The 15133-nt window shown below is 34.2% G+C and overlaps 1 protein-coding gene across 3 annotated transcripts in view; it reads right to left on the bottom strand.

Moving 5' to 3' along the window:
- sema3d (sema domain, immunoglobulin domain (Ig), short basic domain, secreted, (semaphorin) 3D) overlaps positions 1–15133 on the bottom strand; it is a 186627-nt gene that overhangs the window by 40408 nt on the left and 131086 nt on the right. For all 3 annotated transcript variants that reach the window (XM_088647163.1, XM_088647162.1, XM_088647164.1), the window contains exons 2-3: positions 14691–14879; positions 3922–4082 (exon numbers count right to left, since the gene is read on the bottom strand). In XM_088647163.1, the coding sequence (XP_088503289.1) occupies positions 3922–4082; positions 14691–14844 (315 nt within the window). In that variant the 5' untranslated portion in view covers positions 14845–14879. The remainder of the gene's footprint in view (positions 1–3921; positions 4083–14690; positions 14880–15133) is intronic.

Here is a 15133-nt window from a genome sequence, read left to right as displayed (position 1 = left end):
CTTGAAGTCTCATGCAGCAGATAAGAGCTTTCACCTTGGACCTGCCCCTAGGTCTGCCTCACCTACACCTATGTAAGGTGTCAAAACCCAGACTCCACAAGCTGGTTTGTTTGTGCTGCTGGCATGCAAGAAATATTAATGATATCCATACTCTTTTGGTGCACAATGTTCATCTACATTTTTCTTGTTACAGCTCCAGAGCATTGTTTTTCCATAGTCTGGCATTCTTCTTCTAAAATCATCTACATTTTTCATGTGAATCATATCTCGATGTTGATGACATTCAACGCTTCTCTCTTTGCCTCAGATTAAGACCAGTGTCTAAACACATTATGATCTGTTACATAGATCAGACTCAGGTGATATGCCATTCTGACCAGCAATTAAGCCGTTGAGGTTCTAGGGTGTTCTGTAAGGAACTGCAGAAGTAGCTCTTCTTACACTGAACTGTTGATGTAATTTCTGTTGCCTGACAACAACAAGATCACAGGTCATAGCTTTCCAGACCAAGCGGTCACATCGGATCCCCACAGTGGGATGTCTAAATGAAAAAGGGAGAACAGAACATAACTCGAGCACCAGCTCTGTTTACAGCCTCCTCAGGGAAAGGGTGGAAGCAAGGTGTCGATGTTCTGTCCCCTGGTAGCAGTGGTGACATCCTATTGTTTAGTGCCTTCTGTTGAGAAACATGGTTACAGGAGTAATTGTGCACGTTCCAGGATGCAAACTTAATAGTTTGAGGTTTTTGAGGTTACTTTGAGGTTACAATAAATAACAATGAATACTTGTTTCTACTACACTCTTATAGTGCTTTTAGTTGAAGATCAACATCTGTTGGAGGGAGTCCTTAAAGTTCTATAAGAGCTGAGTTATCATGAAAATGATACTGCCATCATTTTGTTGAAAGGACAGAAAACAAACCTTAAAAAGGTCTGTCAAACTACATACATCATGTTCTGGTTTTAGTAATATCTAAAGCTGTTTAAAGAACTATTTAACAGTGTGTAATCACACCTCAAACATAACCTGGTGTTAATCTGTAAGAAGAAAAGGAAACAGAACATGTGTTGTTGTTATGTTTTTTTCAGAGTGTAAAATCAGCTATCCTTAATTTTGTTTTCATAGTAACTCTGTGTATCTTGTCAGTGTCTTTGTGCTTCCCTATCTTTTATTTTGTGTTCTAGGTTTACAGTTTAATAGTAGTTTTAAATAAGAGTTACTTTGGATAAAGCCAAATATTAATCATGATGTTTCACTGGTTCAGTAGTTCTTGCCTGGGCAATCCAGTAAGAGTTCAGTGCTTTGACAGTTTAACTTCTTGCCCTCAGCACTACCTGAGTGTCACTGTAAATCAACAACATCCACTGGAAAGACTCAAGTGAGGTGAGGTCATGAGAGTGCAGAAAAGCAGGGTTAAAACTGACATGGGGAAATGTGGGTGAGAGGGATGAAGAAGAAGATCGGGTGTAAGAAGCAAAGACCTAACACAGCCACACTGACAAGTCAGTGTCTAAAAGATAATAGTTGCAAACAAGCAGACCTCACAGCCTGTCCAGATCCCTGAAAATCTCTGATCTCCAGTGGCAAACAAGCAAATGACCTGGTGATGTAGGCCATGGGTATTTTATCAAATTGTTTACAAATTTGTGTAATCACTTTAAATATTCTTCATCAGTATATCTTTTCCTTGCTCTTTTTGGCATGGACCAGTTTCTTTGTAATACCTATGCCTCAATGTCATTTGTAAATACTCCATTGATTTTCCTCCTTTATTGTTCTCTGTAATAATTTTTTCATCACTGTCAGTTTAGTTGCTCATGAGTCACTTTTCACTGGCCTGTTCTCATTATTTCGTTTCTAGTAATATATGAAAAAGACAGATTTTACATAAAGAGTTACTGCTCCATTTACATTGTATATTTTTGCTGTGTCATTGCTACATTGAAATGAATACAACCTAAACATTGCACATCTTTGTATAATAATAGGAAATTGGAAGTATCATTGACTAGGGATGAAGATGTTTTTGATTACAACATTTGACTATAAAGTCACAAAAATATGACATGTCTGATTTAGACTTGTATGAAATGACAGATATAATGAGAACATCTGACAACTCTCAGAAGGGGACTTTAATTGGCTGCATGCAGCAACATGGAGCCAGTGAAGGGACAGGAGTAATGGAGAAACATAAGAAAATTGAGGGAAAGAAAAGACAAGATGAGCAACAGAGCTCTGGATGTGCTGGAATCTGAGGGTGGTGTTGGCTGGGAGACCAGCCAAAAGGGAGTTACAATAATCTAGATAAGAAAATATCAGGGCCTGTAAATTCTGTGAATGTTGCCTTCAAGCAGAAAAACTAGAAACATGCCAGAGAAGAAATGCGTTGAGAGTAGAAAAGGGGTTAAAAGTGATGCTGAAGCTTTTGTTGCTACCATGCTTTGGTAGTTAAATTAATCTGTATTGGGAATCATTAAAGATCTAGCTCACACTACAAAATATCATATATTATTTTATTCTGAAAATAAACATTAAACAATTATATACTAAAATATCTACATCAGTTTAAAAAAATGTATTTAAAAAAAAAAAGATTGTCAAACCTGTATTCTAATGTATGTACTCATAATTCTGTAAATATTTCAATATACTGTATTATTGTTTTAATGTTTTTTACAGTATATTTTAAGCATTAATAAGTGAGAATCAATTATGTGGTAATAAAAAAGTATGACTATAACAAAGAGAGAGAAAGGAAGAGCGGAGACAGAAAGAGAGAACAAGTTTAAAACAATAAGCCAACCAACCCATCGAACCCTGTGAGATTAGTCCCAGTGAACTACTCTGATGAGACACTGTGCTGTCTTTAGTCAAGTGTAGGTATGTCTTACATTCAAGCTTAGATTTACATTAGTTGGTGAAAAACCCAAATGTGAGATCTGAAAAAAGCAGTAAGCTTTATGATGTTTATCGTTAATATTAACATATACAATGTATAATCTTATATTTTTAACGTTTAATATTGGGTATGTACAGTATACAGTATGTTAAAATGAGGAATCTAACTATTATTTTTGAACCACAGAACAGTGAGAATGTGATAAATTCTCATGAATAATCAAGGGAGTTTTAACAACACTATCATCTTCTGGGCTGCACTCTAAGGCACTTTGTGATAACTTACTATATTACAATACATTAATATCAAGGCAGCCTCCACTGACATTCACAGTACCAGTATGTAAAAAAAAAATCCTTTTAGGTGTCTGTTTCATCTAACTGTTCACCACCCCATCCTCAAACCCTTACATTTGTAATGTTACCTCTTCGGTCTCAGGTCCTACCAGCTTCTACTGAGACAATTTTAAGAAAACAGTTTTGTGACATCATAGTTAACTCTGAATTATGGCTGTTTTTTTTAGCATCAACTCAAGCACAAAAACAATCTTTGTCTTAACATGTTGTCAGAGAAAAGAGCTTCACAGACTAGCAATAAACTTAAAAATGTAACATTCTTACAGTTTAGATTATTGGCATTTCCATTTGAGGAAAAAAGCAAATTATACATTGTACAGCTATCAAACTCAATCAGTAAGCTTTCTTTTATTGTTTTTTTTTCTTACACTATTAAAAATGCACCATGCTGCATTACAAAAAAACTACTCTTTCTGGATGACCTTAAATTCTGAAACATGTTTATCATTCAAAGCAACACTCTCTTTTCAGTTGCTTTCAGGTACTACAAAATGAATGTGACATAAATCATGCTGTATTTTTGTGTGCATGCCTCCAGTACCTGCTCAATAGAAAATTGTTCTCAGGAAAATAAAGCAGTGACAAAAGCTCTTTAAAATCAGCACAGATGTTCTCAGACAGCATTTGAATGGCAGGGGAGATCAAGTTCAAAGATAAACATACCTTCCGTGGATCCTTGTTTAAATCATCCAAGTCAAGCAGAAAGATGTGATCTTTGGCACCCAGCAGAAGGCGCCCCTTTTCCTCATCCAAAAGAAGGGTCTGAAAGTGAACCCCTTTAGCCGAGCCCAGGAATGGAGTGCAACTGTTTGAGAACAGCAGGTCTGCATAAGGAAGAAGGGAGGCCATATAAATGCTGTGACTCATCATAGTCTTAATAAATACAGACACATCCCAAAGATCTCACACTTTAAACTCTGTAGTACTAGGTTCCATTTAAAATTACAAGCTTTTTCTTTAGTCATCACCAGTACTCTGAAACATAAAAGCTTTTAAAAGTTTATCAGTGATCCTAAGTGATTTGTTTCCCCAGAAGATTTCACAAAAGAGAGAGAGCAAGAAAAAACAGATAATAAAGATTTATGGATTTACTTTGGTAACATTAATTTGAAATACTACACATTACCAAAAACTTCACTCCCACTGTCATTCGTTTACTGAAAGTATATACATTTACAACAGACGGTTGAAAAATATCTCCACTTCAAATAAAAAAAAATATTTAAATTTTTAAGCTTCCCAGAAAATAAAATTAATTATAAATTTATTGTTTTTTAATGGATTTATGTACTTTGAGCAGCACTCATATTAACTGCTTTTCATTGCCTACAGGCCTATCTGTCAAAGAAAAGCTCAGATTATACAATGATCAATGTTCAAATCACAATAGATACAGCACAACTCTAAGTCTTGTGATACAGTGAATGGCTCATTTTCTTCTACACTGTGTTTCTCTGACAGAAAGAGAAATGTGTATCACTTTGCAAGATACCTTGTACCCTTCAAATTCAAACTTTCAGCATATTTTCATTAAGCAGAAACTAAACATTCAGTCAGTGTCCACAATCTTTGCATACACAATGACAAAATATGCATATAGACAATTACAATTCAAACAGAAATCTAGACATTAAATCCCTGAAACCTTTAATGTACTGTAACTTTAAAAATGATTCAGGCCTATTACTTTGAAGATACCACCAGAAACTAAAATCCATTGTTTTCACAGATATACTAAAATATTAAACACCATCTTTGCCATTTGTGAGTTTTGACGCTAGACTACCTGGAGAAATCGTAGTTTACGATGCGTGTAGTTGATGAGATACTACCTAGGTCATTTTTGGAATATCTGTTGTATTAAAATGTGTTCAGTTTAAATAAACACCTCTGTTTCTCTTTCACTTCACTCCAGTGGATAGACTGTCTTTCAAAAATGAACTTTCCTGTGATTGCTTTAGAACTGTAAACAAATAGATATAACCTCTTCAGCGGAGTCATGTTCCATTTAATGCTACATTTCTTTAACAAACATTTATAAAAACACAGAGTGGTGGCATTCAGAGTGAAAGGCTGTATGGAATGACAGCACTACAATTTGAGGGATGAGGATTTGAACAGAATATACATATTCAATATTTGCACATTCACATTTTCTTGTTTTACTGGTGAGAGATTAGCCATGCTGGTTCACTTCTAATCTGCTTTGTAAATAGGATGTATAAAGACTATAATGAAAGAAGACCAAAACTACTAGGTGAACTAGTTTTACCTCCTAGCTAACACTGTATTGACATTTGAAAAAAAGGCATGTTTTTTCAACTTATTCAACAAGTCCCACTCAATCCCAGCACAGAAGAAGCAGTACGTTTAATTATTTCTACAAGATAAAATAATACTCTAGAATGTGTTTTGTATTAACCTTGAACAACAAGGTTTTTGTCTGAGTAAACTTTAAAGCTAGAGTAAAAAAATCCACATCTAGTTTGCAGGATATTTAATTTTGTCTATTTCAACATCCATTTTGTAAGCTTTATTAAACACACCTCTCTTGCTTTAAAATGTTATCTACATTTTCCAACACAATGACTGGTTTAAAATGCATATGCTGCTACAATGCTCTGAGTATTAATTTATTTCTCTTAAACTTCACTACCTTTATTTAGTCTTGATCTAAAGTGAACTGAATTTACATTTAATTTTATAATCAAAGTGGAATCTGAAATAAGTGGATAACAAAAGAGTTCCCACATACTGTCTTGAGTGAAAGCTAAGACATAAAAAGAAAATGTACATTTACTAAGATTCAGAGAGACAGAGCCAATTAAAAACATAAGAACCAGGCCATAATGGTAATCATAAGCATTGCCTTTAACCAAAGATCCATTGAAATTTAAGGACAATACCAAAAAAAACTTTTTATGTAAATTACATATGTGTGCATCTATAAGATGACAGTGTAAAAGAGATTTAGCCACACTGACATTCTTTGCCGGGGACAAATACTGTACTTGGATCAAAATCATTTTCATGAATTTGTGAAATCATTGTGATCTTTTTCAATTAAAAAAAAAGATGTTATAATTTAGTAAGTTTTTCAACATTAGTGACTTGTAATGCAAATTGATACATGATCCGTGCCTTAATAACAGTTTTCAGTCTTTTTTGCTTTAGTGATACAGTGTTTTCTGGTGTATTTCCATATGTTGCAATAAGATTATATACTCTGCAGTCTTTTTACACTACCAAAAAAAGAAAACTATCTGAAGTAAAGAACTCTGATGTAACTTTACACCCCTTGACAATTTTCTAAGGATAAAACTGCAAAACGCATGAAACCCAGAAGGCACTATGTTTGGACAGCAATCTCTTTTATTGCATCTCTTGCAGAAAGTTTTCTATCGCTTACATTGATGGAACAGGAAAAAAGGCTCATTTCAGGGAACATATCAGTGCAGTGAGGAATGAAGATCAAAGACCAAGCCAAGTCAACAGTTCCCCATTTTACCCTTCACAGCCACAATCACTCTGACCTTTCTGTCTGTCCTTTCATAGATATTCAGACTTCTACTCCAGAACAACATTAGAAGCTAAAATGTCCATAAAATAAGCTCTAATTCCACATTTCACATAGAATGTGTATCCCAATTGTCCATCTTCTTATAATCCCTTTGTCAATTTCCTTCTCATTAGTGCATTCTCATTTTTCAGTTCACCTTATTGTTATATTGCTGCTTTTATTGGTCCACACACTTGAAGAAGGTTCCACAACCAGAACTTGTTTTTTTGTTGTTTCTACTTTTCTGATTGAATTAGCCTCTATTCGTTGGTTATCATACATATTAAATAATTGAGCAGACCCTAAGTGGTTTAAAAGAGCAAATTCTATACAAGCAAACATTGTTGTCTTAAAATTAGAAACTTATGAAAAGCTTAAGAAAGGAAATAGTATATAGAACTTAACTGAGAAAAAAGTTGTTTTAGTGCAATTTCTACAAAAACTAATACATAAGGTTGTGTTTATGGCACTGGTTCAAAACCTGCCCTTTAAATGGAAGTCATTTTAGAGATAAGGAGTTTTTAATGTACAGAAATGGCATATTTTTTAGACACAATTGCCGTGGCTTGTTTTCAGAGACTTCATTGGATTAGAACTTGAACGACTCATTATTATTTTATTGAACCGAGTGAAGAACAAGTGCCCAAACTATTGTTTCTAGGTCTATTTACAAACATGATTTATGTTGGGTTTTTTAAACTTCTTTAGTTGGTTTGCTGTGTATTTTAAAACAGGAAATTATTAGGTTATGTGATTTATTTCTGTCGACTTTAGAAAAGTGCACCTTTACCTCCTTTTGCTAACACCATTAAGATACACAACTTCTGTGACTACAGACAGAAATACTGTACTGTTTCTTCTCTGGACATAGTACACAGGGGCTATAACAATACTGAAATGAATGCATTTTTGCAGCTAAATTGAATAGTGAGTCAATCATAGTTTTCTCATTCAAATTTATTATCTATTTAAATTTATTGCTGTTCACTTTAGAAAAGTATAGTTATACCTCCTTTCACTAACACCATTAAAAATGAAAACTTTCATGTGAATACTGACAAAAGTCATTTCTTCTTTGCACATATGGTGTAATGAAATTGCAAGGGATTTAGTTAGAACTATTACACAACTAGTTTCTCAAAACACTTCCACAATAACTTTATGAACAGTTCTTTCACACCCCACCATCATCACAAAAATGTTCAATGTTGGGTATCTATAGCATAGCAAATAGTTATAGTCTCCTTCCCATCTTGTCAATCCTGTTACACAAGCAGTATGAGTACATGCATTGTGCTGCTGGAATGTTGTGAACTCACAGGAAGGGCAACAAGTGAAGCCTCAGGTCTTGATCAATGTAGCCCTGAGCTGTCACATCACCATAAATCAAGTGAAATCCTGCAGTGAATAGACACTCATTTTTAGACCATCACAATTAAAGCTCCCCATTTATTGGTCTTTTGAACAAAACAACTATCATATTGTTCTGCACTACACTCTCTGAAGACCATCAGGGTGGTCTACACAAATCCTTATTCACCGCTTAAGAGGACTTGACTTCACCGCTGAGGTTCAGCCCAGATAACTTTGTGTAGCCTCCAGCATTCAAATAGCACAAAGGCATTATTCTCTGTGTTTTTCTTTCTTGATTTTCACTAGGCATGACATAAAAGAGTTGAAATTGCTTTCATTTATGCCTAAATCACTGTGATTTAAAGTGCATCTCTATCAGCAATGAATGATCATCCATCCATTTTCTAACTGCAATAAAGAGTTTTAGGGGAACTGGAGCCTGTCCTGGCAAGCAAAGCCAACATAGGGTACCAGTACATCACCTCACGCCAAGACATTTTTCTAAGAAGCCAGTTAACCTATCAGTAGGTCTTTGGACTATGGGAGAAAACCAGAGCTCCTTGCAGAAACCCACATTAACACAGGGAGAACTCCAAGCAGATGGTACCCCATTCATACATACTTAGAGTGGTACACTGTATATACATTGTATAATACAAACCAGGATACTGATTGAATAATGGTGTTTATTTAACAGAAGTTTGTAAGGGGGTCATATTCTAACACTGCACTTCCACTCCCATGGGATTCTGACATCTTATACTTAATATTACTCAATATTCACCTTGTTTAAGCTAGGAGTGGAGTGGAAAAACCAACTCTGCTCCTATCTTGCAGTATGCTCTTTTCTTTCTGTTCTCTTGATATCGTCAATCCTCCCCAGATCTCCAAACAGCCAAGGCTGTTTCATATTCATTTTCCTTCCCCCATTTCTCTGTTCTCTTAGCTCCACTCACTCCACTCGTTCCCCTTAATTTTCTCTTCGTTTTTGGTCTGGTGTCAAAGTCACTGTGCCTACAACTCTAGTTTATATAGTTTTGTCTCTTTCCTATTCCTAAATCCTACTTTTCGCTATCCATATAGAAGTCCCCCCTACCCCAGGCCTTGACCCTCCCTCCATTCCAGTGTGTGAGAGCACCAGGTGCAGATTCATGCAGTCGAAGAAACTCACTATTAGCTCAGTGTTCGAGATCTACATGATTGTTTTGGGGATCCTTTTGGGTGGTTGTGACAGATCGGATCTTTGGGCAGAGTTGTCATTTAATCAGCCATGTGAGTTAATGCTAAAGTACTCTATATCTTTATATTCGTTAGCTTATTTTGTTATTATTAGAATTTGACCAATCTACTGAAATTGATTTTATTTAACAGGATGTCTAGGCAAATTCTAATGTTGCACTACAGCTTCCGTATGAATAAAAACTTCCTGGATGCACACAACTTGGTATACATCTTTCCTAGCAAGCCTCCATATGAGGACGTTTGCGACACTGCTGATCTTCAGCCAGCACTGGTGTTAACCCACCTGGCTGAGGAAATGACAAAGTACATTTCACTGTTATTGGAAATAGACTAAACTAATTAGGGATTATTAAATATTTTTAACAGACATTTGTAGCATAGTCAGCCTTTACGGGCAGAGGTGTTAACCATACAGTATGTCTCTAAGGATAGACCTGGTCAAGGTTCACCTTTTGATCAAAACAGATATTTCAAATGCAAAAATTATAAAGTATGTTAAAATCTCAAAATAAAAGGATAAAGTTGTCCAATTAACCCAGCAGTTAGATTTATGTAATAATTCTGTGTTACATTACAATACTTGTAAGAAAATCCTGATTTAAAGAGTTGAGTTCTAGAGTTGTTGAAAACACCGCACAGACAGTTTTATGGAACACGGCACATTGATTCATCACTTCAGAAAAACCTCTATTCCATTAAGAATTATTTTCCAAAAGCAGATGTCTTTTTATTATTATTTTCAAAACATTTATACACAAGAAATGGATATGAACCTCTAATGACCTTCAGCTGGTCAAAGACAATAGTTGGGTTTCCAATGAATTCTTTTTCCCACAGTGAAGTAGGTTAAAACAAACCATGTAATATCAAATATATAGAAAAGTACTGCTAAATTGCACATAACTGATTTGCCATTTATCATTTCATTTGCTCTTGGTGCCTTTTCTAAATTAGCCAGCAACATATGGGAAGGAAAAGGTGTCATATTCAACAACTGATCTGCTTGCTCAATTATTTCAATCATGTTCATGTAATTATTTCAATATTTTCAAAGAACAGCAACTTTCAATGGTGATATCACATTGAACTATTGTATTATTGAGCATTTTATACAGCACGTTGTGCATGGCATGTTACAGACAGACCCTAGCAATAATTTATTATCTAAATTCACTATAAGTGTATTTTACTGGTCCAATGAGTATATTTTACTTGGTGACAAACTAACTGATAAAACATCCATTAATGAAAGTCAAGCATCCTACATACAGTATACATACAGTACACACTGAAACTAAATGAATACTCTGGACTGATGAATTTCAGAACAAGTGAAGATTAATTACATGCTGAAAAGTAAAAAGAAACAAGAAAAAACATTTTTGCCTTCTTCAGATGGAAACACCACCACTTCACTCTCCAATTTGACTGATTGCATTTCACTTTTTGGTTTTATAGTTATATTCAGAGTATAATTTAACATTCAAGCAGTTTGAAGAGCACAGCAATTTCTCCACTCAATGAAGCATATTGTTTTATTGTTTTAGAAATTAATTTTTCCAAACTCATCTTGGAAACATTAATTAAAAAAACTAAAGCTTGTAAGGATCATTGGTTTTTAAAGTCTGCTAACTATCATGCTAACACACATAAATAGCATGATGAAGTGTCTTTGCTGATTCAAGATTCCTTCTATTTTATGAAGATGACTAATACAATTTTTCTTTTACAATACTAATCACAAAATATTTCGACCAGCAAAACAGATTGTGTTTCTTTTAAAAAACAGTGTATTGCACTCAATTTATTTTCTTAATTAACAGAATGCACATGAATTTAAACTGAAACTGTTAGCTTTTTTTGCTCATTAGTAAAACTGAATTATCACCATGAGAAAAATGTTGTATATTTGGTAAACTTGAAGAACTGAAATACAATAGACAAAGTAATGAACCAAAAAAGCATTCTCATAACCAGGCTCAAAACCAGAAATCTGACAAACTAATGACATTGTATTTTTTCTCTAATATTAATCATAGACCTCTTGAAAAACTACACTGACATTGGTAATCCAGCGGAAGGCCAACAATTCTCTTGAAACAAGCACTGTGAGACAATCTTTACCTCTAAAACTATACTGTGAATTGTTATTACACAAAAGAATGTCAGTTCCAAAAGACCAGCAAACAAAATTCAGTATTTGGCCTAGGATTAAATTATAGAACCCAAGACAGACAAAGACCAGAAACACTAGGCACACAGTGTTTCTGGTGTAAATCAGACAGTGTTTTTTTCCACAAAGGAAAGATGTTTACAGATTGCTGAACACAGACCTGGAAGCACCATTCTGTACAACAAGGACATGAATAAACTAGAGACAAATATGATGGCAGTAGTACTGTATATTTGTGCAGTTCTTAAGACAGAGCTGTTGACGTGAATGACACAGCTCTACCTCAACAGCTCAGAATGGTCATCATTCCACTTCAATGACAGCACTGTATGCAATTGATGAAGATACAAAATTGTTGTGAGCACTCTATTTTAAAATTATTTACATTAACTGTATAGCAAATAATTTCAGAAATAAATATTGTATTTTATTACACCTGTATGGGATATTCAGTGGAAGCAGACTAATAAATACAATAAAGGGACATATAAATTTTAAAACCAGAACCTCATATATATATAAAAAAATATTTTCAATATTTTTCAATGTTACTATTGACTGTCATAAGACATGTCATAATGACTGACATTTAGATGGAAGGTTACACCTGAGTACAATATGACCGTGACCGTGACAAGTATCTGTAAGTCTAATCTAGAATATCTTTTTTCTATACTACTCTCTTTCATATGTTCTTGTCTTATCTTTCATACATGATTTTAAAATAAAATGAAAATTCCTGTTCCAGTTAAAGTGCACTCTATATGTGTGGTTCCGTATTTCAGAAACAAATTATAATACAGTATGTCAATAAATTCATATAAATACCACCACCTGGAGAAGCTTTTCTACCTTTACTGCAAACCAATAAGTGAAGAACACTGGTGAATCATGCCCAATTTCAGCCCTCAGATACTCTGTTAAGGTAACTTTAATCATGGACAAATGCAAGTAAAATTACTGGGAAGAGGATTTTGAAAAGAAAATATTTTGCCCCACAGCAAGAAGGAACATACAGCAATCTTGCAGATGAAAAATTGTTCATTACCACAGAAAACACTGAATAATTTTGTTTTCAAATTACCTCCTATATAATACCTTACTTAAGGAATGCATTGTGTTTTCAACTTGTCATCACTGCCATTAATAACAAAGGTACATGCAGCAGTGAAAACTGACAGGAGAGAAAGTGATTTACCCTGCCATTGAAGTTGCTCTCTCCAGGGAGCCATTGCTACTGAATCTGAAGTTAAATGTGGCTAAATAAAAGCTGCTTAAATATTATATTTGCATGCCACATCTGGGAGGAAACAAAAAATAATTTTCAATAAAACGTGTTTTTCATAACTACCGTGGCCAAAGTGTTCTTTTTTGTCAAAGCACTCACATAATAATATATGCACTCACAATATAATTTATGTGAAAACATAGTGCAGAATAAAAAGAAGTTGTAGAACATTATTAAAAGTATTGCACTGTTATGCAACAGGAAAGGATAAATTTTGCATTGTTTAAAAACGTATTTATTTTTTTAGTTAAGAAACTATTTTTAAGAATCTCTGTATTAGGAGGTTTACTGATTTCCATATGCATAATAGAAAGCACTGAACACTCTTGGCGGATATCTCAGTTTCCTAAACTAACATCCTAAGGACAAAATAATTAAAAAACAAGAGTAATTAAATATTAAAATGTAGTGTGGTTAACCGAAAACAAAATTACTAATACTTTTTTGGAAATAATTTCAGATATTTCAATCGTTTTCAAGAAATACTCAGCACCTGCTGTAGTTACAGAATCTCTTGCATTTCCAACTGTAGAATAAGTTAACAATTTAGCACAATGCTATACAATACACAGCAGTTATAAAAGAGTCAGCAGCTCATAAAACCTGAATTGGAAGTCAAGTGCTACATGACAGGATTAGTGCTCCTTTTATTCTCTAGTTGACATTTTTAATATGGCTAACAAACTGAAAAATTTAAAAAAGTAACATAAAATCCTCTGCTTTCCTCATGTTTCACTGAACTCAGAAGATGCTAAGAAAAGTTGGTCAAATTCTGCAACTCCTATTCACAACATCCGTTAGTTTCATTGACCAACTTTATCACTTGTTTTCAATAATGTAGTACGCTCAAAATTCTAAAATCATCCAGACATCAGAGATTTTCTGAGGTATGATTGAAATATTCAAACAAGCCTTCCCATTTGCTAAAGGAATTAGTTTTCTTCCAAGGTTTCATACGTATTTTTAAAATAAAATGAAAATGCCTGTTCCAGTTAAAGTGCAGTCAATAAGTGTGGTTCCTTATTTCAGAAACAAGTGATATCTTAATACGCCATTAAATTGATACAAATGTTTGTTAATTTTCTAAGTAAGCTGTATCACTTGCATTCTGGTTATTGGCACATAGGCAAGTAAGAAAAACCATTGTTTATATGATGGGAAAAATACAATGCATTTGCAAAATCACCGTAATTAAAAAAAAACACATAAAAAACAGAGTTTTCTACTGTATTTGAAAATGTGTAATTTCCACAAATGAGACAGTTTAGTTCCTGATGGGATTTTTTTAAATTTAGGCAAAATAAATAAAAAAGTACACACAACACAAACAAGTCAATAAAGTAAGGTTATACAGTGTTTTAAGTATTCACTTTTTCCAGGGAGCATATTCCCTTTGGTATCTCTGTTACACCATCCGTTCAATTTGCACAGTTTAGATTCCATTTGCCCAATTAACCAGAAACGCAGTTCAAGTTCTGCAGTATCAGATGTTTGAGTAACAAACTACTATAGGTGTGGGATGAGCCACAATTATTGTTTTATTGCAGAAATTTTAGGTAAAACAGCTTTCTTGTTCCCTATGTACTCTTGGAATAAAACTATTTTGATTACATTTTAAATGTTTATTTAACCACCAATACAAGTGGAGCAAAACAACATGTTTAAAGGGAGATACACAAATAAGACATGGATGTGCAGTAAAGTAGGGTTAAAACAAAATCTGCACTTTAGATGACAATTGCCAATTGTTAATCTGTTTCTACCCTAAAATTGATTATTGTCCACAGAAATTGAATTATTGAAAAGCAACCTCTTACCTTTGTAGCCAAGCTTGACTCTAGGAACCGTCTGCTTAACAGAATCTGTTTGAGGTAAGGTCAAAAGTAGCATCCCAAAGAGACACAAGAGATGAAATGAACAAAATTGTCTGCTTCTTTCAGCCACGTCATGTGCCTCCGTTTCTGCATCCATGGTCTGCTTCTGTTACAATGCACTCAGGTACAGCACTGTTAATAAAGAAACAGATTTCAGGTTATATTTCACCCAAGCTTTGATTCTAAAAGAGACGTGGAAGATGGGTACTCTTTGTTCCTATGATCCCAGCACTGTGGAGCAGGGGTTAGGGCTCTGTCCTTTTGACTGTTAAGTTGTGATTTCAAGGTACTTAATGCAGATAGCTGAATTGAAACTATACATATACCCATATGTGCTTTAGTGTATGTTGCTTTCAATAAAAAAGTGAGCCAAATAGGCTTTATAA

The sequence above is a fragment of the Lepisosteus platostomus genome, chromosome 9 (genome assembly GCF_059453375.1).
Source record: "Lepisosteus platostomus isolate fLepPlt1 chromosome 9, fLepPlt1.hap1, whole genome shotgun sequence".
Classification (NCBI taxonomy): Eukaryota; Metazoa; Chordata; class Actinopteri; order Semionotiformes; family Lepisosteidae; genus Lepisosteus; species Lepisosteus platostomus.
This window is presented reverse-complemented; position numbering and strand designations above follow the sequence as displayed.